We start from the raw sequence: 27099 nt of genomic DNA, 5'->3' as shown, positions 1-27099 counted from the left end.
GACTGATGTCAAATATGATGCTGATACACTCATTTGTGGGGGGAAAGCATTACAATTATCAGAAGAGGGGGATGAGACGTTCACTGCTGATATCACAGATATTCTGGTCCTTCCCTTGTATCTTGGAAATGATGCAAGTCACAACAACCTCAAAATATCAACAATCTTACTGCTCCTGAAAATGCTATGAGTGGTTGTGCTACAATCAGGTCTATTCTTGGAAGGCATATCCCATCTCTTTTCCATCTCCTTGCCAAAAAAACCCAAAACCCTACATTGCCCCAAAACCAAACAAAAAATGTTCTCAAAGATTAGCTGACACAGATCAATTGAAAAATACTGCCATCTGTATATGATGAAAATCCAGGCTGATGCAGTTAATTGCCGCTTGTGCAGATTTGTGTGATACAGAGAACACTTGGAGATAACCTAACCAAGTCCAAAGACACAGGGATGGCAACTTTTGCAGGAGGAAAAGTTTGCTCAGTGGTTTGCAAACACTACAGTGGAAGTACCTGCACGAATATGTCAGCAATTATTAAGGAGGAGGAGGAGGAGGAATAAGCAGCAGCAACGCATATGTTAATTCATTTAAACTGGTTCAATTGCTTCACAGTATTCTCTTTCAAATGCCTTTACGGATGGTTTTCAATAGAGCTGAACAACAGAAAATGATCACCTTTCCCTTCTTGCGTGACTAGATATTGGTGAACGCTGAATACGCAACAAAGAGGCATGAAATTAGAACGGTATTTTTTTTTTTTATTATTTTAGTTAGATGGCTGGAGGAGACTCTTGAGAGTCCCATGGACTGCAAGAAGATCAAACCTATCCATTCTTAAGGAAATCAGCCCTGAGTGCTCACTGGAAGGACAGATCGTGAAGCTGAGGCTCCAATACTTTGGCCACCTCCAAGAGAAGACTCCTTGGGAAAGACCCTGATGTTGGGAAAGATTGAGGGCACTAGGAGAAGGGGACGACAGAGGACAATATGGTTGGACAGTGATCTCGAAGCTACGAACATGAGTTTGACCAAACTGTGGGAGGCAGTGCAAGACAGGAGTGCCTGGCGTGCTCTGGTCCATGGGGTCACGAAGAGTCGGACACGACTAAACGACTAAACAACAACAACAAGGGCAATCTTAGACTTTTGTCTTCTACAGTAATGGGGAAGCACACACACACACACACACAAGCCCCTGCATGGGTTGTTGATTTTCTTATAGTTCCTGCTGCTAAAAGGAATGATGTAACTAGACTGTATTTTTACTGAAATATTTCAGAGGAGCTTCACCTAGACATCCTACAACATAGCAGTGTTTTATCAATTTATCGAGAGAAGCATCTCCATCCTGCTCAGCTAAAATGCTCCAATGCACAGGTCTAAAATCTCCGCTGCTCTTCCCTCCCTGAGCTTCTCTGCTTTATGAGCAGCAGATCTCTTGTCAAAGACATCAATTTAACCAGGATATTACTGAAGGGAATATATGTGTGTGTTACATACAAATTCTGTTAGCAGAGTATTCAGTGTACTTATGATGACTGCATTCATGTCATCATCTTCTGGTATTCTGTGAAAGGAGTGCTTCTCCTTTTTGGATATCCCTAATCCCCCCCCCCCCATTAAAGAGTTTGAAAAATGAGGCAGCAGCTCAGGCAGAAGATTATCTGTACCGGGCATAACTTTCCAGGTTCCATCAGAACACATTATGTACCAAAAAGTGTGAGGAGTACATCATTTAAAGGGCTCACGGGAAGACAAAACATAACTGTTTAAAAGTGTTTAGTGTTGAAGAATACTGACTTGATATTTTTGTTTGTTCCAAGGCCAAAACTATTAATTTGGCTTGTGAGACTAAAATTTTTGAAATGAAAGAAAAACTGGGATAAACAGAACACTCATTTCCTTTTAAAAACTTAAAGAAGTCTGAATCCCAAAGCATAGCATGTAGTACAACTTCAGAAACATTCTTTAAAAGAGTTCAGATCTGTTAATAAAAAAGTGACTGCTCAAAAAATCCACTAAGAATCTCTGAGATGACAGAGGGCTCTGGTGAAAGAGGAAATAATAATTTGATTAATGACAATTTTGATAATAAATGATATAGCAGCCCTCAGCAACTTACTTAAAAGGCACTTTTGAAGACTTCACAGGATAACTGTATTTTGTATGCAAGCACAATACACATACTCTGCCTTCTCAGAAATCCATCAAAACAGGCTATCCACAGAGAATTCTGAATGCCAAACCATCCATTAAGCAGAATGCAAGCAGATGGACAGGCTACATTGTTTGCTGCTTACTCCAAAAACTGGGAAAATGAAATGTTTTCCCAACACTATATGACAAACAGCATTAAAAACAACAGTCCAACAATAAGAATGCAACCCTTCTTTCCTGTGACTATCTACTGCTAACAAGCAAACAAGCACACACACTTGTGCTAGTTATACAATTGTAGAAATCTTTAAGATAATTATGCAGAGGAGTAGTTGACAATACCAACTGACAAATAATAAATTCTACTGGAACCCAGGCACCAGGAAACAATTCCGCCTATATCAGAGCAAGAAATGTTAAATATCTGCATTGTGCCTCTTTTTCCCCCTAGTGCAACTAATGGCAGCTCTCTCCCCCCCCCCCCCAAAAAAGGAGGATGGGTTGTTCGAGAAAATGGCATGTGGGAAATGCTTAAACACATTTTCACTGCTGCCACTACTCGGATCAAAATCAAATCCACACTCCACAGAAGATAACTGCTTCTAAGATTTAACCAACAATTATTAACACATTTGGGAGATCAGGTTTGGATTTCCATGTCACGTCTGTTCTTGCCCTAATGGCTTGTTGTTGTTGTTATTACTGCTACATCACCCTTCATCCAAGAAGCTTAAGGCAACGTGCAGGAATATCACCCTCTTTGAATATTACAACCCACCCTCTGTTTCTCCAGTCCTAAGCTGGCACTCTCTCTACTACCCCACGTTGCACCCAGATTGAATGCTCCTAAAGACATTACCCACGCTTCCTTAGTTTTGGTCTCATTAACCTAATGGTTTAAAAACAGGGCTGGGAAACCTGCAAATGTCTGCATGGCTTCAAAGAGTTTAAGCACCAGCTGCAATTAGCTACATTGCTCTGTATCTTAAATCTGTAAGCTAAGGGAAAAAAACATTTGCACAAACTGTAGCGTGACATTTGCTGTTTTCAGAAACATTATAAACAAAAACATGGATTAGCTGTGGCTCTCTAGCAGCCTGTCTCGTTCCAAGCTGAACCCTCTGCATACCCAAGCCTAAAAAATTATTACAACACATTCTGCCAAAGTATCTTATTTACATAACAGAAAAATAAAATAAAAATAAACCCTTCATGTTTTCAAGTACCAGTGCTACTATTGCCAAGTGATCTGAAGAAAATAAAAATGAGCTTCTTATGATACTAAGTCAGGCTTTCTGGTCTAAGGGCATGCATTCCAGAGAATTTAAATTCTAGGCAAATGGAAGAAGAGAGGATTGCATGATACAGAATGTAGGGGGTGGACCAGAGAAGACAATACCCTGTGGGTCTATCTAAGCCAGTATTCTATACTCTGTCTGTAGAGATGTTCTACAGGCCTCAGGCAGAAGATTTCCCCATCAAACATGGCATCTGATCCTAGTTTTAACTAGAGATGCCACAGAATGAATGTTGTTTTCTACACGCAAAGCATGCACTCCAATGTTTAAAACCCCCAGCACCACAATGATCCTACTGGAGAATCAATGCCCCAGAGAAGCCAAGAACATGCACAAATTGAGAAATGAACTCAACACTGTAGAAATGGTTCAGTGCCACTGCTTTACTTGAAAATTTTATAGTAAAGAGGGTCTTTCCAACCTTCAGAGGCCATCCAGTTTTCACATACAAAGCTGGTTTTGTGATGCAAATATCCAATTAAGCTTTTGAGGTCAAACTAATCTAGCTGACATCTATCTTATAGTAAAGAACTGTAACATCTTACATTGTAACCTAAAAGTAGTGTGAGAACCAACATTGTGCAAGAAGACTTTCATTCACCCAAGAGGACTTCTCTTTTTTCTGCAGCCCCACTGCCCCCATCCTGCATCTGCTTTGGAGGATCCCCCAACCCTCCAGAGCAGATTGGGGTGGGTGGGTGAGCAGAAGACCATCCTGCTATTGGCTGGACACCACTGGATGTCACCCAAAATAACTAGTTTCAGTTCTCTCTACAGTGGTACCTTGGGTTACAGACGCTTCAGGTTACAGACTCCGCTAACCCAGAAATAGTACCTCGGGTTAAGAACTTTGCTTCAGGATGGGAACAGAAATCGTGTGGTGGCAGCAGGAGGCCCCATTAGCTAAAGTGGTACCTGAGGTTAAGAACAGTTTCAGGTTAAGAACGGACCTCTGGAACGAATTAAGGTAACCAGAGGTACCACAGTAACTTTCTCCTTGGTGAAGATGTTAATGAACCCATTTGGCATCTGTGCTGCTAACGACGACCAGTCATTTGCGGTGGTTTCATTCTATTTAAAAGTGTTTTACTTTCCAGAGCAGTGAATGATGAAGTTAATGGGATGAGGGCAAAACTCTTCAAGCACACCACTGAAGTTCTAACAACCATCACGGTTTTTGTTGATACGAATAAACGTTGACTAGCCAAGGTTCCTATGCAAGCTGACGCAAAATCCATACAAAGAGAAGGCAGATTAACTGGGAGGTCATCAGAGCCATCCACCAAGCACTCCTCCATACAGTTTCATTCTTTTCAAATTGCGATGAGCAGGCGGTTAAAGCTTTACTTGATGCATTATACCCACAAAGATCAACAACTGCTATAGTCAGTGAGGCTCTATTCTAAATCTAAATTTCTTTCCAGTTTTCAAGCATGATTCACAAAGAACTTTCTATGACCTAGACATGAACCCTTCTCTAAGGTATCAAAAAGATCCCCTCTCACAGATCAATTTAATACAGATCAATTTAATACGCTTCAAAACAGTCTTCCGTTAACCCTATCAGATTGGTTGCTGCGATAATTATGTGGATCACTGAAGGCTCAAAATGAAGCATGGCCTGGGAGCTGGATTGGTCCTGCCAGGACTTTCTATTTGGCTCTGAGGACTGTCCCTGAGCCATCCCCCCTCTCCTCAGGGGACACTCTACACAGGCTCTGCTCTGCACCCCCTTCAGATGCTTTTGTGTGGTTGCAATGTGTCCCTGAACTGTGATAATGTCTCTCGTTTGTGAAGACAGCACAGATCCAAAAATCAGAGCAGATTCGCTGGTCGAACCGCTGGGTCTGGCAACCATCAAGGACACAAAGAAATGGTTCCTCCCGCCTGAGGTAAAGTCAGGCATTTCTGCTTAAGAATTTTCTGCCAAAAAGGTGCATCAAATAGGCACCAGCCCTACTCAGGCATTTGTTAAGTGTGTCCATGGAAGAGGGGTTCATGCATTAGCCCTGGCCTCTGCCCTCAACCTTCTCACATTGAGTGGGAAGGTCTGAAGAGTGAGATTAAGCATGTTCAGCTGAATGCTGGGAGGGCTATTATCACACTCAAGAGAATACATATACAATCCGTCTTCAAACCTTCCCCTTCAATGTGAGGAGGTCAGGAGAATAGGGGCAGGGGTCATGCTCTTGGCCCCTCCTGGATAAATTTAACTAATACCTGGGTAAGAACGATGACCTACTACATCAATGTTCTCCAACCTGGTGCCCTCCGGATGTTTTGGATTCCAACTACCATCAACCCATCCATGGCCAATGGTTCGTTAGTTCAGTTTGTTTAATTTTCATACCACATTATCACATAAATATATCTATGCTGTGTACAGTGTCACAAAATTAAAAACCAACACAGAACAAAACAAAATCAATACAACAGCTGGAGGACACTGTGGCTATACTAGGTTATAGCAGGCTTCCTCCTCCACCACCCCTTCAGAAACTGAAAAATAGCTAAGAGGAATGTATCATTCCATGTGATATCCCAGTTCAGAGTTCAAATGCATTTCTTGTAGCAGTCTTTCATGTCTCCATGTGATATGGCCAGAGACAGAAGGCACCACTCTCCTGGCCCTATCAGGAGGAGACACAAAATTTCTCTTACTGCAGCTCCCTTTCCAAGGTTTCTCCTGTTTCAAAAATCACCATTCAGCATCCGCTTTAGGGGGATACAAAAGGTAGGTGAATAGGGAAGGAATAGAAATAATTTTGGGTAATAACTGTGTCGCAGGGGAAGCTTTTGCAAATATACATTTCAGACAGCTGAGGTTTTATGCAGTATGTATCTGCACTTCACCCCACCACAAAGATTTTTCTTTTCCTGTTTCTATTTATCATGGGAGAGGTGTCACTTATATACTGTAGACAGCAATCATAGTCCAACAAAAATCCTGTCCGCCTCTGAAACACATGGGTCAGAAAACTCCTCAAAAGCAGGCAAAGTCCCCCCCCCCCTGCTTTATTCCTCAGTCACCTACTTGGTTCAAACCAAACGTAAGGCATCTGTTATTTTCAACTGTAACATCCCTTCCAATTTCAGCAAAGAGCTGAAAAGGAGCAGAGGGACCTATCCTGGCAAGACAGCTGCAATGAAGAGAGTCAAGCTGCCAAATTTAAGGCACTAGTGAAATTCAATGGCCAAATTCGTAAAGGGGAAAAGATTCGAACATAATAATGTTATAATAAATAAAGGAGCAATGGTATGTCATTGTTCCACTGTCCCCATTCATTTCAACTTTAAACTGGGAAAACTTTAAAGCATTAATACAGCTTAGAATCAGTCTGCATTCAAAGTTTGAAAATTCTAATAATGGACTTCCTATGCCCAGGCTAAAACAATGCAAACCTACAACATTTCCTCAGACAAAAACACCACTGAGTTTAATGGGAGTTGCACCCAGGCAAGCCTGTATAAGACCGGATACGCAGATGGCAGCCTCTGTTATCTACTGGTTTTCATAGTTCTCAGATGAAAAAAAAAGGTTCAAAATACATTTCAAAATGTGTATTTAAATGGGATTTTTATTGCAGATTTTAAAAACAAGAAGATTAATACGGATGTGTGACACAGTATAGGTGAAAATACGTGTCTCTGTCTAGAGCAGTGGTTCCCAACCTTTTTTTTTTTTGGCCATGCCCCACCTAAGCATCTCTAAAATCCTGATGCTCCCCACTGTGACATATAATTCTTATTATTCCTATTCATGTGGAGGAAGCCTAAAAGGCCACAAACTGTTAATAACTCATTCTCAAATTGCCCCCCTTAAAAATCAAATTGTGCCCCATGTTGGGAACCACGGGTCTAGAGCCTGTACTCAAAGCCACTTTCGACCATTATTTCACTTTAACTACTGAAGACTCCATCTTCTATCCCCAATATGAATTCATGTATGTATGAGCATCCTTGCAAAGTCAGTGCTCATCCAGAAAAGTGAATGGTGTATTCTCACCTTGGACAACAACAAAACAGTCATTCTAACCCATCCTTATTGAGCAGAAGTGAAAGCATCCATGAATGCCTCAATGAAATGAACGGAAGATATACACAAGCAGTGCTTGGTAACTTAGGTCTACCTAGCAGCTTCTCCCAAGTAGTATAGCAACAACTGGAAGCCCAGGAATTTCTCTTGGAAAGGGCACAGCACTCGGACTAATTCTACAATGGTTCTAGTATGTCCTTGGTATTGGCACAGCTGATGTGCCCTGCATATGAGTAGTGTAGAAATCAGATGCACTAAGACACACGTTGTATCCAAGGATGAAAATGAAGCAGGGGACAGCCCCCAAATACCCAGCAAACATGGCATTAACAATGGGAAATGCATTCTTCACCCTTGTGTAGCCCAAATATTTTGGAATTAAATCTAAAGCTTTTTTAAAACTGTTTGACAAGACACATTTTATAGTCTCATACAAAAAGTTAACAATACAGCTGCAGTTAGCACAAATGTAGATCAGAAAGGAAATGAACACTAGCAACTCAAAGCATCTGCTCATAAAGGGCAGAAAAATTCAGCAAAGGATTTCATCTGGAAGAAGATAGCTTTGAAGCATTCATCTGGGTGAATGCAATGACAAAGCATCCTGTCTGTGGCATGCTGGAAAATGCCGGCGGTGTTAAGGATGATCAAACTGGCCCAAGAGCCAAATCGCCTTCCTGACATCATAGGCTGAATACAAAGGAGCGGCAACTTCCCATTCACCTAGTCCTAGAGCACAACTAGTTGCGCTGATTTCCAAAAGGTAAGAAACAGGGATTGACAGTCTCATTTTACAAGGCGTCAGCTAGACTCTCACAAAGTGATACAAGCCCAAATCTGCAATTCCAGTACCAGGAGAAAAGGGGAAGGAGGTTTGATCCTTGCACCCTCCCTAAGTTCTGCCATTTGCTTTATCTCTATGCTTGCTTGATGCAAGTGGAGAACTAAAATGACCTTCCATGTCCCCCGCCCTCTCTGGCTCTGAGCTGGAAGGAGTGGGGGTAAAGACACAGCAGCTTATCTCTGTGCCTGTTGATCAGTAGGAGTGGCACTCTGAATGGCTGGGAAGAGCAGAGGCAGAGAAGGTTGGCATGCCTCCACTGTCCCTCAGTGGCCCGAGGTGGAGGACGGCAGAAGTGTGCTGATTTGTCCATGACACAGTACAAGATACAACATGAGATATGGATCAAGTCTTCTCCCCCTGGAGCAAGTGCATGCCCCGATTATCAGAAATGTTTGCTTGCCCATCCAGAATCTGTCAGTCCCTGGTTAGACAACTGGTGATGGAGTCCTATTCCACACTGATTTCATTTGGAAAAGATCAAATTACCAAGAATTAATCTACAAGGCAGTGAAGACAGCAACTTTCTTTATGGTAGCATGTCATGGTGCCATTAGAGATTCTGTGATTACTTCAGAAAGAAAGTGATGTTTGCATCACACCTTGTTGGTACTGCCACTGTTGGTCCACAATCGCTTAGTCATCTGAGCTCACCATCTATTCATAGCTGTGGAGACCCTTTTACTATCCATCATCTGTGGATGCATTTGGCGCTACCCAAAGAGCAAGAGAACAATGATGAAAATAAGTACCTAAAAATGCACGAAAACCACCTGCAGCATTCTTAATTCTCCCTCCTTTGGGGAAGGGGGGAGGGGAAAGATTCAGGAATCTATTTGCAGCACAAATTGCTTTCTTCCTAGTCATTTGATAAAAATTGAGAATGTATGAATTAATTCTATTAGAGACAGCCAGCCAACTGCATAAACCAAACAACCACAATGTTTATGTTTCTTCTTTTGTGTCCACCAATAAAAGCTTGTTTTAAGAAATCTCAGTGATAGGTTTCTACTACTAGAACACAAGACCAGAAAAGCTGAAGTGGAGGTGAAAAGGGGAGCATAGGAAGAGCAAACATGACATCTGAGCATAGACGAGTATATTTTGGATACTTTGCACTTATAAATCTGTTTGTACGGTACATACACACACATAAACAAGCACACCTCAAAATAAATTATCTTTGAGGGTGGTTGGGGGGGAGCACTAAAATGCTTAATAAATTTTAATCCATTGAAACCTTCGTTTCCGCAGCAAACCCGGAAGTACCGGAACAGTTTACTTCCGGGTTTGCCACTCGTGCATGCGCAGAAGTGCAAACCCCTCCGCGCATGTGCGCAGATGCGACACTTTGCCCTGCATCCTTTTCGGCTAGCGGCCAGGGCTCCGGAAAGGATCCCGGCCGCAAAACGAGGTACGACTGTGTGTGTGTAGTATGAGGTGTGAGGCTCACGAAACACAGCAATAAAGTTCATTGACGCGAGTCTTCGTGAGCATGATGTGTTTGGAAGCCAAAGCTCTTGCTGAGTATCATCTTTGCTGGTGTAATTGCCAGAGCTGTGAATCAGGCAAAGCCTTTTCTCCTTCTCCCTCAAGAGACCAGACGTGCTCAAGCAGCCATTCCAGAGTTTAGCAAGCCTCCTGCTATCTGAGCAAACTGTCAGCTAGCTGACAAGTAAAGCGGGATGCTTCTATGAAAATCTGGTCTCCAGAAAAATATCTGCCAGCTTCATGATTGCCATTTCCAGAACTGAGAACCAATGCCTCAGCCGTGTTAAATGTGTTCTCCAAGAAACCTTTTCTCCTTAGCCTTTTCTACCACAACTCTTTCCTTCTCATTCATTCTCACTTAAGACATTCTATGCTCTCCCAACATCAGAAGGTGGGTCTACTTGGTGTAGCCAGCCAATGTGGATTCAATGTGCTGTTTCCGAGCATTGTTTATGTTCCCTGGGCAAAATAATTCACAATCTGCTTTGGTTAAGAACGTAAGGCGAGCCTGCTGATTCAGGCCAATGGCACATGTAGTCCAGCAACCTGTTCTCACAGTGGCTGAGCAGATGCCTGTTGGAAGCCTGCAAGCTGGCCATGAGCGCAAGAGCACTCTGCCCATCTGTGATGCTCAGCAACTGATACTCAGAGGCATAATGCTCCTGACAGTGGAGGTGGAGCATAGCCATCATGGCTAGCAGCCACTGATCGCCTTATACTCATGAATTTATCCAATTCTTTTAAAACCATCCAAGTTGGTAGCCATCACTGCCTCCTGTGGGAGCAAGTTCCATAGTTTAACTATGTGCTGTATGAAGAAGTACTTTCTGTTTTCTGCTCTGAATCTTCCTACGTACATTCAGCTTCATTGGATGAGTTCTGTGTCATTTGGTGTCAAATATCAAGAACAAAAAAAATGTGACACATGCAAAGATTTTTCAGTTACTAGAACAAGTGCGGGCAACACAACCACCTGCAATTTGTGAAAATTGTGAATATATAATGCTGACCCAATCCTTCCCAACAGACCCAATGTTGGTTCCTTTTTGAACAATGCACTTTCACTCCTCACTATATGTAGCAATTAGTTCTGGGACTATGAATTTCACTCTCAGAAATTTGCTTCCCTGTAAATTGGAGTGCCCATGTACTGTAACTGTGAAAAGTGTGTCGGACAATGACCTAGGAGACTAGGGTTTGAATCCTCACCCAGCCATGAAGATCCTCACCCAGCCATCACTGGGTAACCTTGGGCCAGTCACTGTCTCTCAGCCTAACCTACCTCACAGAGGTTGTGGGTTTTTTTAGGATAAAATGGAGCAGAGAGAACCATATACATCTTGAGCTCCTTGGAGAAAAAGGAGGTCTATAAATGCAATGAATGAATGAATGAATGAATGAATGAATGAATGAATGAATGATCCCTTCATTGTTAACTATTCCACGTGCCTACATTAGTCTTCCCAACCTTGAGTACCCTGATGTTGCTGAACTACAGCTGCCATCATCCCTGTTGATCAGGCTGGCTAAGGAAGCTGGGAGTTGAATGCAACAACACCCCCCTCCTGAGGGACTTGCCTCCAGATCCTTGTATTCTAAGAATCCTTGTATCTAAGCAAAGGAAAACGAAGTCATTCATTGAGGATCTGGGAACAAACTGCTATTAGTCAGGTTCGATGTCCCTAAAGTCCCAAATGGCTGCAGAATGTATGAACCTATATAGGGAGTGAAGCAAATTACTGGTCAGGGAACAAAATGCATGGGGACGAGCAACTCATCCATAGAAGGCCAGAGCAAATGTACAGTATTCTAGCTGCTCACTGCTCTAATTAAAAACTGATCAGTTTCATTTGCGATGCACTACTTTCATTCACCTGTCATGCTACAGTGAAGAATGGCATGCAGACATATATTTTTTCAAAACGTTCCATTCGCATAATGCTGCTACAACATTTCACATGACACTAGTTAATACCAGCGTTTTGACATTTATAAAGCATCGAATGGAAGCCAAAAGACTGGGGATTGGTGGACTATCCAGTGTAGAAAAATTAGCTGTGAAATTAAATAAAGAATGAACCAGGTAGGATCAAAATTATTCCCAAAATCAAAGTTTAAAAATAATTAAAAGCAGCCTGTTAAAATATACCCCAAACTCCATTTCATGAGGCAAGCTTTCTTAACTAGTTCAACATCCTGCTGCACTCCCAAAGGACATTTAGTTACTAATTATGAGGAGGACCAGACACACAGCAGTCCTACATTGGGTCGATCAAGGGTATACCTGAAAGTACAGTGGTACCTCTGGTTATGAACCTAGTTCATTCCAGAGGTCCGTTCTTAACCTGAAACCGTTCTTAACCTGAGGTACCACTTTAGCTAATGGGGCCTCCCGCTGCTGCTGCGCCGCCGCCGCACAATTTCCGTTCTCATCCTGGGGCAAAGTTCTTAACCCGAGATTCTACTTCCGGGTTAGCGGAGTTTGTAACCCGAAGAGTTTGTAACCCGAGGTACCACTGTACTTGAACTCTAAACCAGGGTCATAGTCAACATTATATTAAGCATAATTTGATACGTATACAAATCTAATGATTCTTTAAGACTTCTTATTGGACAAACTATGAGGTTGCTGGCTAACAGTTAAAATAAAAAAGCATTGGTTCAGTTCAGACAAAATGTGAAACCTATTCAATTACATAGCATAAACCAGGCATCCCCAAACTTCGGCCCTCCAGATGTTTTGGACTACAATTCCCATCTTCCCCGACCACTGGTCCTGTTAGCTAGGGATCATGGGAGTTGTAGGCCAAAACATCTGGAGGGCCGCAGTTTGGGGATGCCTGGCATAAACCATAGCCCCCCCCCCAGTATATCAAAACCTACAAACTATGGTTTCTGTTTCCCCTCAAAACCAGGGTTGCAAGCTAACTCCAAACTACAGATTGTGATCCTATTTGCAGGACAAATTTGCAGGAAAGATGTAACTAACTGAACCAGGGTATGCCTTCATGTTGACACCAAAGCATAGCTGTCAAGTTCTCCCTTTTTTAAAGGGAAATTCCCTTATGCTGAATAGGCTTCCTTGCAAGAATAGGGAAAACTTGACAGCTATACACCAAAGTTATTATGCCAAATGTGGGAGGAAGAGTGGAGAGTTTTGCTTCTTAGTCATAGCTCCTTGCAATCCCATAATGCACTGCTCTCATTCTCTTTTCATTTCTTTCTTTTCTTGGACACACTAGTATAGGTAAACAATGATGGGGAAAAGGGAGAAAATGAGTATTTTAATACCAGTTCCATTTGTAATTTGTTCATTTCCTAAGAGATAATTTCCTTTTTGAAAAAAAAATGTAAATGAAATAATCGCTTTACTTACGATAATCTCTGTGAATTTCATCTATTTCTTTCTCCGTCTGTTTTTTTGTAAATGTCATGCTCTGCAACAGTAGCACAAACATTACTTTTCAATGAAGGATGAAGGATATAAAGCCACACACCAAAAAATAATCAAGGGAAGTTTATCTAAAAGGGAAGTTTTTTATATTCTCCTCACACAACCCTCCCCTCCCTTGACAGCTGTAGTTTAGTATTCTTTCTAAACACTCTCGATTGCATTTAACATGTGCTTAGTCTACCTAAAGGGAGATCCTTTTCTCTACAGGGTCAAATTCAAGGTGCTAGCACTAGTGCATAAAGCTTTAAATGGCTTGGGACCCAAGTACCTAAAAGAGCACCTTCCCCAATACCAACCATCTCACATCCTTTAATTGGCAGGTGAGGCCTTGTGGGTGGTGCCATCACCAAGGGATGCCCAGTTGGTGCTGACTCATGATGGGTTCTTTTCAGTGGTGGTTCCCCAATTGTGGCTGGCCCTCCCTATTGAGGTGCGTCAGTCTCCATCATTATTAAGTACATCCCATAGATGTGTAGAGTTGGAAGGGATTCCAAGGATCATCTAGTACAGTCCCCTGCAATGCAGGGGGTACACATAAGGTACATCCTCAGTTCTGGTTTGAAAAGCTCATTGTGGGATTTTTATCACATGAAGTGACACATGCTCATTTCTTGTCACAGAGACATCACCTTGCCGACAATGGTCCATATAGTTAAAGCTATGGCTTTCCCAGTAGTGATGTATGGAAGTGAGAGCTGGACCATAAAGAAAGCTGATCGCTGAAGGATTGATGCTTTTGAAATATGGTGCTGGAGGAGACTCTTGAGAGTCCCATGGACTGCAAGAAGATCAAACCTATCCATTCTGAAGGAAATCAGCCCTGAGTGCTCACTGGAAGGACATATCCTGAAGCTGAGGCTCCAATACTCTGGCCACCTCATGAGAAGAGAAGACTCCCTGGAAAAGACCCTGATGTTGGGAAAGTTTGAGGGCACAAGGAGAAGGGGACGACAGAGGACGAGATGATTGGACAGTGTTCTCAAAGCTACAAACATGAGTTTGACCAAACTGCAGGAGGCAGTGGAAGATAGGAGTGCCTGGCGTGCTATGGTCCATGGGGTCACGAAGAGTCAGACACGACTAAACAAAACAACAAGAAGTCTCAGTCAAAGTTTATCAACTTACGCCACTTCTAGGTTTACTGGATTCCAGTTGTGTTCGAGTCTTCTCATTTTTTTCCAGCTCTCCTACAATTTCAGCAACTGTGGAAATAAACGATTGTCGTAAGCAAAAGCCTAACATCACGGGAACACCTCTTATATCAAGGCACAAAATGTTTCTGAGACTATATTCTTTGTAAGAACTGAAACATGCTAGTCTGAAGTGAAAACACATTTTCACCTATAATGAAGCTTTTTCTAAGAGATGGGGAGTACGAGAGAATGTAGGAAGGTGCAGTTCACCTGCTTGTGAAAAGCAAGACCTGAATAAGGGAATAAAGACTGCATCATTGCTGAAAGGGGCAGGAAACATCAGTAACCACATGCTAGCTGCCAGAAGGATCTCAGAATTAGGACAGATTTCTCATGCCATTCTGAGCAAGCTCTAAGAGGCGTCTCAGGAAATCCTTGACTGTTAATGTATCTGAGTATTACAGTATTTTCAAAAGCAGCAATATTTTCCTGATAAAGGAGATCACAGAGTGAAGGAGAAAGGTAAATGGAAGAGGAAAAAGGCAAGAGGTTCTTCTTTGTGACTGGCTGCAGTAACAGAGTAGCCCATCTCCTGCCCAACAAACACTGCTTGTTTTCTGATCCTTGTGCTTCCATCCCCAGAATCTATCAACCCCAGAGCTATAAGCAACAAAGACAAATCAAGGACTAGAAGACCTGAACAGAAGACTGTGCTAAGAGAGTTTTGAATGTCACTACAAGATCCATAGATCTCCAAGTGACTGTTACATCTCTCATTCATCAACTCCCAACTGCTATTATTATTATTATTATTATTATTATTATTATTATTATTATTTTGCAGGAATGACCAAAAAAGCAGAGTTACAGAGTTCTTACTGTATTTCGTTCTCTCTCTTTGGGGACCATCTTTGGTATAAGACAGCTTCTGGAATTCCTAAGCAGCTTTCTCTACTCACCACCCATGTGAAAAATAGGGCTATGAGCATTAATAGTCACTTCTGTTACCGGTAGTACCGTAGTAGCAGGCAAACATTTCTTCAGAGCTAATAGAGCTGAAGCCATATAAAAATAAATGTATACAAGTGCCTGAACAACATAGGTAGGTAGATAATGATTGAGTTTTCATGCATCAATATTTTCTACTATCCAACAGAACAGAACATCTCTAGCTGGAACTGAAATAAAAGTTGTTGGCGGGGGCGGGGGGGCGGGGCGGAGGAGTCAGCATGCCCCAGTGAATATTGTGTAGGATTAGAGATTAAGAGCCTAGACTCTAAATCCCCGACTTGTAATCAAACTCCCAAGACAACAACTTTGGGCAAATCACTCTCCATTTTGATGCCCTTTTTTGTGAAACAGAAATATAATTGACTATTTTACAGACTTGTGAGATCAAACGAACCAAGCATGGGAAATTTGGGAAACAGTGGTCCTTGGTAGCATTCTTGTCTGTGTATCTGAAGAAGTGTGCATGCACACGAAAGCTCATACCAAAATATAAACTTAGTTGGTCTTTAAGGTGCTACTGAAGGAATTTTTTTATTTTGCTTCGACTCAGACCAACACGGCTACCTACCTGTAACTATTTTATTATTGTTTTTTATTTCTGGTCTTTGAAATCCAAATGGCTGGCGAAAACAAAATAGCAGGACAATTTACAGCATGCTATAAAATTAGAGTTTTTCTGGCATCACAAATGGATTGTATTTTGTTTGCAATCAACATGTTTGTTGATTTTAAGTCTGTCCTGTGTAGAGATCATTAATTTAGAGCCTATGGATTTTTCTCACGGGAAAACGAAACTCAAACATTACTTCCATCAGGAATCTGATACCTTCTTAAAGAAGTTGCTCCATAAATAGATATCTAAGAAATAAGCCCAACATGACTCAACGGTTAGAAAACCTCTCCTGATTTGTAGAAAAATCCAGACTAGATTGAGCAGTTTAGGGAGTGTGATAGGGAACATTTGGGCCTACAAATGTTGTTGGATTCCAACACTCACCAGCCTCGGCCAACATGGCTAAAGATCAGAGGTGGTGGGAGCTGTAATGCAACATCTGGAGGGCCACAGTTTTGCCATTCCTGGACTAGAGTCAGAAACCCAGTGGCTTCTAATGTAAATCACAATAGCCTGAGTTGGATGCAACATTAAAATATGGTTTAATGCTACATGGATGAGCTCGCACATGCCTGCCTCCAATCTCTTCCTCGCGTCATTTTAAAAGTGTTGCCAGAAGATGAAACTTTGGGAAATTATATTTTAAATGACATAGAACATGTTAACTATATAAGAAAATGAAAAATGGGTCTGTGGTTTGACATTTTCATTGAGTTACCCTCGTACATCCAGGTTTGAAGGCATCATGCCTCTGAAAGGCAGTCGCCGGGGAACATGAGTGTGTGGGCAGGCACTGCACTTGTGTCCTGCTTGTGGACTTCCTGCTGGCATCTGATTGGCCACAATGAGAAACAGAATACTGGACGAGAAGGACCCTTGATGTGATCCAGCAGGGTTTCTCTAATGTTAACCACCATCATTCATTTTTCTGAAGAAAACTGTATTTCTCTAGTTCTTGCAACAACAACAAAAGTCAAATCAAAACACTCAGAACAGACACTTCTGTTGTTGCCTACAACTACTGGAACCAGGGCAACCACGTTTTAAGAGGTCAGCTGTCATGTTGTCTTCCCCTGGACAAATTTTTGTGCCCTCAAGTCGTATTTTTGAATTATAACTCTAGAGGTCATTTTGACCTTTAGCGGAAAAGATTTCCTAGCTTTCTGTTAAAATGGGACAAGTAGAACTGAATCAGAGATTCCTCTCCTAAGTTATATTCAGAGAATTTTTTTTACTTTTAAAGTGTGTTATGCAACTATGTGAGAATCAACATCATTATCATCATCATCATCATTATTTAGATTGCATACATTTTACTGGGTGGGTTACAACAATTACGCTCAATAAAATTGGGGGGGGGGGTCCCCTCAAAATGTATATATCAGATGTGAAAGGCCAGGGGAAAGAGGTGAGTATGTGTATTATACCGTGAGATTTATAATACACACAGGTCTCACATGAGATTTGGGTAACAATTTCTTGTGTTTGGATAAGTGAATTTTCGTATAGCGAGTGTTAGGATAGTGTAGCCTACATGTATAGAGCTGATGGGCTAGAAGCAAACAATTTACAGCACCCATAGCTAAAATAACGCAAGACGGAATGGGATGACCACATGCTTTGCCACCACCACAAACACGAATAAGAGTTAAGTCTCTAAGGCTGACTTTACTCTATAAACACATAAAAAAGCTATTTGAAGTCACATCCATGTAGCAGCTGTGCAGTGTGCGTGGAGGCCATAGAAATTAACTACCACCATACCACTGAGAATATTTCTGCCAGGGTTACAGGGGAATCCCAACGCCATGCGGAAAGCAACCACTGGACAAAAATAGCTACCTTGCGCTGAGCTGACCTCATGCCAATGAAAATTCAAATGGCCTTTCAGCAGAGCGACTGTTTCATGCGAAGGGAGTCCAAGACCAAATATGTCCAAAGAGAAATCTGGAATAGGCATGCTCGAATGTTATGTTCTCAAATAAATAAAATGGTAGGTAAACAAGCTGTCGGAAAGAGGCATACTTTATGAAAATGTTGGCAGTTTTCAAGGAAAACCATTATCTGAAATCCAGCCTCCTACCTGATTTGGGGTTTAAAGAATCACACTCTGAATTATACATGTGCACAAACTCCTGGTGCCTTTTAATAAGCTGTTGTTTCGTTCCCTGAGTGGACAGTCCAAGTTCTTTCAGCCTTCTTCTCAGATCACGATCAGACAGTAAACTGTACACCACTTTAGACAGTAGCTTTCTTTTTTGTCCAGAGCTGAAATAATTTTTAAAAATGGGAGGGAATCAATAAAGTTGTTCCGGTCAGGCACTTCAACAAATGTATGTGGTTTTTCCTACATTATAGTTATTCAAAAAGAAAAAATTGGGGGGGGGGGGGCTCACACACAAATGCACTGCAATAAAAGATCAAATACGTTAGAGGACTTTCAGGTCAGCCTAGATGGGTGGTGGTGGATAACAGCATTCCTGGTACTTTTCCTAAGCATCTCCACTTTTCATCCCTCCCAATCAGGTATAGCATTCCTTTCCCAACACCAATTATCATCATTATCATTTTTATTAAATACTGTTATAACCTGCTTTAGCACTGAGGAGCTCAAAGTTCTCTCCAATTTCTACTGTCAGAACAACCTTGTGATGTAAACTAAGCTGAGGAGATCAAGAGTTTAATTCAAGTAAAATGTTTTTTTAAAAAACTATAATATTACAGAATATGAAATGCCATGAGCCGAATACTTTGGGTCTCTCTTTCTGATTATGTTTTACAATTATATAAATTATATAAATTTTAATATAAATTGTCAATACAATGTGTTAATTGTATGACCAAATAGTTTCGAGTGCCAGTTAATGGAACTTGCTATTAATTATTATTTCAAGCTTTTTATCTAACTTTTCTCTTAGATAATGAAAACCTCTTACAAAATATAAAACCAACAATAGGACCAACAGTTTAGAACATCAGCAATCAAAATTTAACACAGGCAGCAGCATCAGTACATCGTTACTAAAATGCCGCAACCCCCAAAGGCTTGCTCAAAGAACTATCTTTATTGCCCACCAGAAAATGATTAGAGGTTAATCTAGGTGGCCTGGCTTAGCAAGGGCATCCCACAACCTTGGCACGACTACAGCAAAAGTTCTGTCACTCATGCCATGAGGACAGAAAGCAAAGTCTCTGAAATTAGGTTCCAAGCTTGAGTTGTATTCATATTAGAACCTTCAGCATACCACAGCAAAGATGCCATCAGCAACCATGAGGGCAAACTTCATCATCCCAATGGATACCTTCACCCCGCAACAAACAGTTTGGCAACCTCAAGGGTTCCAACAACAGAGGGCCTTTGTGTCAAATGGAAAGGAAATGGTCTTCCAGCTGTTCAGCAAGGGGAAATATGATTTTGCTTTGGAAGTGTGTTTTATTGGCAAGTCCTGAACACATCCTATTGAAAAAATGAAGCTAAATGTATTTGAAAGCAAGCTTTAATTTTAACTGCAGTTTTAATCAGAGCGTTTTAATTATCATAATCTTTGTATTCTGTAATGCAGGTGGCGAGAAGATACACTTTCTGTATGGGAGGCAGTTCTTTAAGATGCTGGTAAGGAAGGCAACTTTTCAATGGGTAAAACTGCATTACATTATTTCCAACCATCCTAACGGCATAAATCGCAAACAAAACAAAAGCTGCTGAAGAGGCTGACAGGTGAAGGCTACAGAACATCTTCCTTATGAGTCTGGATTGAAGGATCAGTATCAGACTGGAAAAGGTTGGAATCCACAGGGGGTCATTCGGTCCCTGTGAAACCGCACACCCTGCCTTCCAGGGCCACACATTCTTTTCAAGACCACCCGAGCCATTATTGAACCTCTATAAAAGTGCAGCACATGCATTCCGCAGCTTGAGAAGTCTCTTTAAGAAACGTACTGCCTGTGCAATCTAATGCTCACAAACATGATTCAAATGCAGACATCAGGCTAAGCCAGGCATCCCCAAACTGCGCCCTCCAGATGTTTTGGCCTACAACTCCCATGATCCCTAGCTAACAGGACCAGTGGTCGGGGAAGATGGGAACTGTAGTCCAAAACATCTGGAGGGCCGAAGTTTGGGGGGGGTGCCTGGGCTAAGCTATTGTTTGCATTAAGCATTGTTTGAACTTCCCAACACACCAAGCCTGGAGATGCTTGTCTACTCATTCTCCTTCTGCTCAGGGTGCCTTTCTCTGCGGTTCAGTGTTCCCAAGGCTTGGGAAGTTGACCAATCAAAATTGTTTGACAAGTTAAGCATGTTTAAATAATGTTCAAGTGTGTGGGGGTTTTTTAGAATTGGTTTTGGCTTGCAAACCAACTTCAAAACGTAATGTATTATTCTACCACGCTGGTTAATAGAAAAAAAAAGTTGCCTCTTTGAACCTTCCACATTTTCAAAACACACGTGGCGTGGGAGTTAGACGCACACATGCTGGCCCTGCCCCAAAATCACTGACAACCAGTTCCACACCTAATTTTAAGCACAGAAAACAGAAAAAGGTTAGCATACTTGTAAACAGTTACTAGGTTTCCTGTGTGAAACCCAGAATCATAAATAACTGCCCCTCTGAAATGCTGCTTTAAACTATATGTTGGCCATTCTCCATGTGAAACAAAAAAACAAAACAAAACCCCACCCCAGATAATATTCCTTACAGGCAACCTAAATGTCCTAACCGCCACTGTAAGGAAGTTGAACACATTGCCAAGGTCATGCTTAATAACTTTTAGTAGCTAAATCTTTTGAGACAAGAATCTTCTCAGAGGCTGTTTTAAACTGCATGACGCCTAGATAAAAATAAACCACATTACAGAAAACAGCTACATTTCTTAGAATTCCAGAGGGAAAGCGTGTTCCAGCCATATATAAATCTTTACATCTGCAAGTAATAACAAAAATCAAGAAACAGTCAAAAATCTGTCAAAATAAAGATGCTAGCACCTGTTCAGAGTGCAACAGAGAGACCTCTGTGGAAATAAGATGACTTGCAAACATTTGTCATTGTCTTTCCATGGCAAAGTGCTAACACACGGTAAGCTTGTGGTATTTTGCATTCAGTATAACACTAAGAACTTTTAGTAATGAAAGCACACATTTGAACTAGAGAGAGCACAGGGGAAAGAATTAACTACTGAGCAAATACAGAAATTTCAAAATCCCAGTGCATCATTTACAAAACAAGATTAATGGCGGATTAGCCACGCTCGTATTCCCTACTATTCCACTAAGAATTAGGTCCAAGTTTGAAATCAGGGCTGGAGAAATGGCTCAATAAATTCATATCAGAACTGACAGCACAACTACTGCTCAGTGAGTGTGCAATGCAGCCCCTTCGTGTGATGTGGAAAAATAAGCCAGGAAATCTTTAACTATTACCGTAGTTTCTTGCTTCATGCAAATCAGGACACTACAGTTAATGTCTTTAGAACAAGTTATGATTTTAAGCAAACTTTGAACCATAGCTTCATATCCTGGCTTGTTCCAAAGCTGTTGGCCATAGTTTCCCAGTTCAAACAGAACAGGAAGCTATAGTTAATGGAAGACTTTGAAATCTGTTTGCTCACTCAAAGAAGCTGTGCAAGGGCACCTGTTCCTATCTTGGCTGTCGAACTTATCATCTAAACACAGCCATTGTGTTCCTATACCGTAGTATGCATTTGAGGGTGGCATGGAAAGAGGTATGTAAAGCTTTGCCATAGTTGTGGAGCTCCTAACCACAGCTACAGTGCAACCTGCATGTGCACCCCACAGTAGGTGGGTAAGCCAAACATTTCAAGGGTCAGCAAATTGGAACAAGTTGCAGGTGGTCATCCTCACAGTGGGCCAGTGTGGTGCAGTGGTCACAGTGCCTGTCTAGGAGCCAGGGGACCAGGGTTCAAATCCCTACTCAGTCATGAAGGGCCATTTGAATGTACACTGTGATCTTTGAGACACAATAGAAAACAAATTGTCATTGTGTAACTGAGGCCTTAAAAAGCTGGTCTGCCTTATGTAGTTATGAAGAACTTCTTAAAGAAAAAGGCAGTGTATATATCTTAAGCTTGTTAGACCCCATTGCATTCCCATCAAGCATGATGTTCTGTTTCACTGGAAGTGAATTCTATATTCCTAAGTGGGAAAACAGACAATAATGAAGAGGCCCATCTCTGCAATCACTCCTCTCTATTTCTAGCAGTCACAGAGGTAGTCAATGGGTACACACAACTGTATTCCCTAACTAACTTGACTAATTTGGCACCAGCACCTCTTGTACTCCACAAACTTATCTAATCCGTTCTTGTTTATTTATTATTTCTATCACTGCCCTGCCACAGGCATTCAAAACAATTTGCGACAAATGCCACCAATAACGTTCCCTAGCAACAAGCTCAGGCTCCACAGGCAACTCGCGCGTTTCATCTCTTTAAAAAAAATATAAAATCTTTGACATCGTTCACCCTGTTTGTGCTATTGCTATTTCACACAGTAAGGCAGAATAAACCATTCTACCCTATTCACAAATGAACTCCATTCATGATTCTTTTATTCAAGGTGATTGTAGGATTCTGTCATCTATACATTAGACTTCATTTATTATCTACCGGGATCAATTATAGATGTTACTTTCCTACTAATGGCATTAGTTTCCTACTAATGAAATCAACTAAGGCTGTTCTCCACCCACATTCATATTGTGCAAATAATGTATCACACGCTATGCTTGTTGTTGTTGTTGTTGTTTTAAATGGTTAAACATAATCACTGCATTTAAACTTGTCTGTTCACTCACTATCCTGGCTTTGTGTGTGCTTTCATGAGAGAAAAGAGGGAGAAGGGATTAAAATACATGGCTGGAAAGCATTTTTCTATGTCCAAAATAAAGGAACTTACATAACAATGCAACAAGATCACTGATCTTTAAGAGCAAAAGCAAACTCACTGGTATGGCAATCACTAATACATCACAGGTAAGCTTGTGGAACAATTAGGGGGAAACACCCCAAGGAGAAGTTCACAGACTATTGAGATAGATTGGATGTAATCATAGTAAAAAAGAAGATGTGTGTCTGTACTTGATTGGAATGTGATCAGCAGCTCTAACACAGCAGAGCAGACAACTGGAAGCCATAGAACCCTAACATTTTTTCTTCAAATTAAAGATTTCTGGTTCGTTGCTGAACTAGTTTGTAATCAGTCCTCAAAGCGTTTGAATTTTGTCAATCCATGGCTGCTTAGAAGACTATATGAGAATCTTCTATAGACTTTGCTGGTCTATACAATTGCTTCAATAGGTATAGATGCAGGGTTCCAGCATCATTAGATTCAGAAGCATGGCTTTAAAAAGTTACCTGCAGTTATCTAATAATAATAATGTGCAGAAATTCCTGGAAGTAATCAGGAATCACACTGCAGAACATCCACACTGTTGAATAGTTCCAAAGCGGGGGAGGGCGGGGATGAATCAATCTATCCATGCCTCTTCCAGTAAGTATAACTATAAAATAGCCAGTGAGGTCTTGCAAGGGGAGTGCTCCACCTACTGAGAATTTTGCCCTGTGCCTCCTTTTTATTTGTGTTGATTGACAAGGTAGAGGTAGAGGAAGGGGTACAGACATCTTTCTTCCAAAGATTCACCTATGTTATTTTTATATGCCTGTACCCAGGCATGGGCTGTCATCCAAAAGTGGTACCTGAATGATATTATAAAATATAAATAAACATAAATGATGCCTTTAGCGAACAATACAATAGCATCTATGAAGGATTCCAAGGAAGTCAGTGGGTGCTTGATTTAAGTCTGGCTAAGAAAGTGACAAAGACCCAGATACTGATACAACGGCAGCAAGACTGGTTCAGCTTGCTTCCAGACAACTGTGCGGGACAGATGTTCCCTTTCATTCAACAAATCCAATGACTTTGAATAAATTGAACACCCAGAGTTTTGATGTTGATAGTGGCATTTCCCCCCTTTTGGGTGGTGCTTATTAATATCATTTGTTCACAAGCAACCAAGAAAGCTTGGCACAATCTGGCACATAACTGCATCTCCTTGCAGCAAGCATGGGCAACATTCACCAGAAGCTCACTCACTCAAGTATCTTACCTTCGGAGACTGTCTTTCTTCTCATCTCTTGTCAGGCAGCCATCAAGGTGCTTATTTATATGAAGTTCTTGAACAGGAACCCCACAGACAGGGCACTCCACTGAAACGTTTGAAAGCATTCATGTTAACATGGACATTCCTAAAGAATGCTTGCCAACTGAAGAAAACCATTAATTTTCATAAGGGAGGAGGGAAAGGGTTGGTGTTTTTGTGCAGAGCAAAATGCAGATTTCGGGGTGAAGGTGTTCCTAATATATGAACACCATTTCATTACCTGTTCCAAATGGAGCTTATTTCTGCAAAAATACAAGTGCAGACCTCACTTTCCATATAGAAACATGTATTTCCTCTGGCAAATTTAGGATTTTTAAGACTCACAATGGCACCAGCAATGCATCCTCATCTAGATTTTCCCAAACATGATTGCATTTACCCCCAGTGACGTAGCCCAGCGGTCTAGGTCTGCAGAATATTTACTGCCAGCCTGGGGGAAAGGGAGGTTCCGTTCTCCAGCAGAAAATTGAAGTCAAGAGTGCATATTAATTCACATCCTAAAATCCAAAGAATCACTTTCTCTTTAAAGCAGCATCAGAAGGAGCCATTTGAAGCAAAGCACCAGAAGACATGGAAAGAGATCATTCTTCTCTTAATCACCACGTCCCCCTACAACTTCCTTAAACATGCACACAGCCACTTTGGATTCCAAGCCCACATTTTCTGTGTTTGGAATCTCAATATTACTGCCAATGAATAGGGAACAGGAATGTGGTCCATCACAGGCATGATTCTTAGGTGTAGACTTCAAAGTCCTGCTAAAACCTGACCCGTCTGACCCCAGCAGGAGACACAGCCTATTTTACTCAAAGCCATTGAACATTAAGTTCCTCCCAAAGGTTGGATAGTGTTGTCTTGCAGTGTACAAACATGGCCTTGCCAATATTTTTCACAAGTCTACAGGATCCCTCATCCACCACCCCAGATACATATCCTCAGCATGAGAGGATAGTTGTTTGTCCCCCAAGGCATTTGGCCCCTTTGAAGGGAATGTTCCCTTCTTCCTCAAAATGATGTTCTCCATCCCAGAGACCCTTATTCTCCCTGACAGCTGGGGAGCTGCCATTGTGGGAGTGGGACACAGCTATCACCCACCCACCGCTCTGCCTTCCTTAGCTTTTCCAAGCCCAACACCTCGGTCTCAAGGGAACGAACCTGTTCCTGGAGAGCCAGGAGCTTCTTGTTCACGCACACCCATGATTTCTCTCCAAAACTAGAAGTCTTCCACACCCTTTTCAGCTTTCTACCTGTGTAATTGCTTTTTGTAGTTTCAGTTACTTTGAGAGCTTGGGTTTTCTTTACGTCAAAGAAAGGAGCTTTTATTTTTTTAAAAATAAATAAATCCTGGTAGCAACACATTTTTAAAAGTGCAAGTTATTGTGTGGTTTTCAGTTGTACCTCGCACTCTAGCTTTGATAGGCCTGACTAAATTTTAACTGGTTTTAACTTGCACTGACAGCTGCAAGTTTTCAGCTGCACCTTATTTTCACCCACAACAACAGTCTAACATTTATAATCTAGGGAAACAGAGCTTATGAAGGGTGTGGGGGGTGTTTTTAAGGAAGGCTAAGCCCACCCTTTTTAAAACTAAGCCTTTAGCCTAGTTTACTGTGGCCCCTCCAGCTTCCCTGCAGAGTTAGCACAGGTATCTACAGGCTTCCTACCCCTAGAATGTAGCTCCTAAGTTATGAGTTCTTTCAGGATCTGGCTCCTAGCATACAATGATCTTACACTGGATCCTTATTACGGTATTCTGAACTGTTTTAATTAAATAAATGGGTGCTACCTACCCACTCCTTGCATATCTGCTTAACTCCCTTTCTTGTTTTGTCACCTCAGGCTCCCTTTAGCACGTGGAGCAGGGCAATGTTGGATTTTATGGCTGGATTTTATTGTCCTACCGCTGGTTTGGCATTATAGATTTATTGTTTTATTGAGTTGCTGTGTCATGTTTTAATTTTGTCTATTCATTTATCTGTGTTATGTCACCTAGAGAACATTTTTATAAGGCAACTTACACAACAAATTAATGGTATACAGATATTCAGCTCAGCTATTCCACTGTAAGTCAAAGCTTTAAAATGTCCAGAGTATGTCTCTGAAACATAAAAGGGGAAGGCAAAATAAAGAAGTACCAAGCCAAAGGACAGAAAATAAAAATGGAATATAGTACTGCATTTATTTTCCTTATGCTTCTGACAGGGAAGGAGAGTATTTTATTTGTTTACTTGCTGTTTTTATATAAAACCATCCAAAAACATTGTTCTCTGTGTGGTTTCCAGAATAAAATGATAAACACCATATCCTTAACACAGTAATTATTCATATATAATAAGTGGAATTATTCCAACTGGAATAATTGGACTGGAATTTGGGAGCAGGGAGTAAAGCTTATTTTTCATGGGCATAGAGACTGGGACGTCACTTACTAAGGTAGCATTTCTTGAAATGTTAATTATTGAAATGTGTTCTGACGCTTCTATAAATAACACTGAAAAAAGAGGTCAGGAATGCCAAATTCATTCTAACCAATAATGTTTAGTTTCTAGGCCAACTGGGTTCCCACACTGTATTCCAAATAACATATAAATTAGGAAAGACAATTATGATATTAGGTAGCATACAAAGGATATCATTGCATTTTACATTTATGACTCAATTCACAAGACCGAGTTAGAAAGTTTTCACTCTTTCCCCTTTCATAGGGGAAGGCAGCCAAAAAGAAAAATGCCCATCAGAATATGCAAGAACAACAATAGTATATCATGAATGTAAAGGCTTTATTACTGGCAATTTAAAAACATAACTTCTGAATTTTCCACTTCTTTTGGAATTAAGGAGGCCACAACTGCAAAGCACCACTTGACTAGGGCTATCAAAG

At 41.2% G+C, this 27099-nt stretch overlaps 1 protein-coding gene across 10 annotated transcripts in view; it reads right to left on the bottom strand.

Moving 5' to 3' along the window:
• Nucleotides 1–27099, bottom strand: part of RAD18 (RAD18 E3 ubiquitin protein ligase) — a 100905-nt gene that overhangs the window by 50478 nt on the left and 23328 nt on the right. For 9 of the 10 annotated variants that reach the window (XM_088662365.1, XM_088662366.1, XM_035106574.3 and 6 more), the window contains 4 exons: nt 24165–24264; nt 18122–18306; nt 14407–14483; nt 13204–13264 (listed from right to left, as the gene is read on the bottom strand). In XM_088662365.1, the coding sequence (XP_088518491.1) occupies nt 13204–13264; nt 14407–14483; nt 18122–18306; nt 24165–24264 (423 nt within the window). The remainder of the gene's footprint in view (nt 1–13203; nt 13265–14406; nt 14484–18121; nt 18307–24164; nt 24265–27099) is intronic. The other variant, XM_088662367.1, reaches the window with a different exon arrangement.

Source organism: Zootoca vivipara, chromosome 2, assembly GCF_965207765.1.
Source record: "Zootoca vivipara chromosome 2, rZooViv2.hap1.1, whole genome shotgun sequence".
Taxonomy (NCBI): Eukaryota; Metazoa; Chordata; class Lepidosauria; order Squamata; family Lacertidae; genus Zootoca; species Zootoca vivipara.
This window is presented reverse-complemented; position numbering and strand designations above follow the sequence as displayed.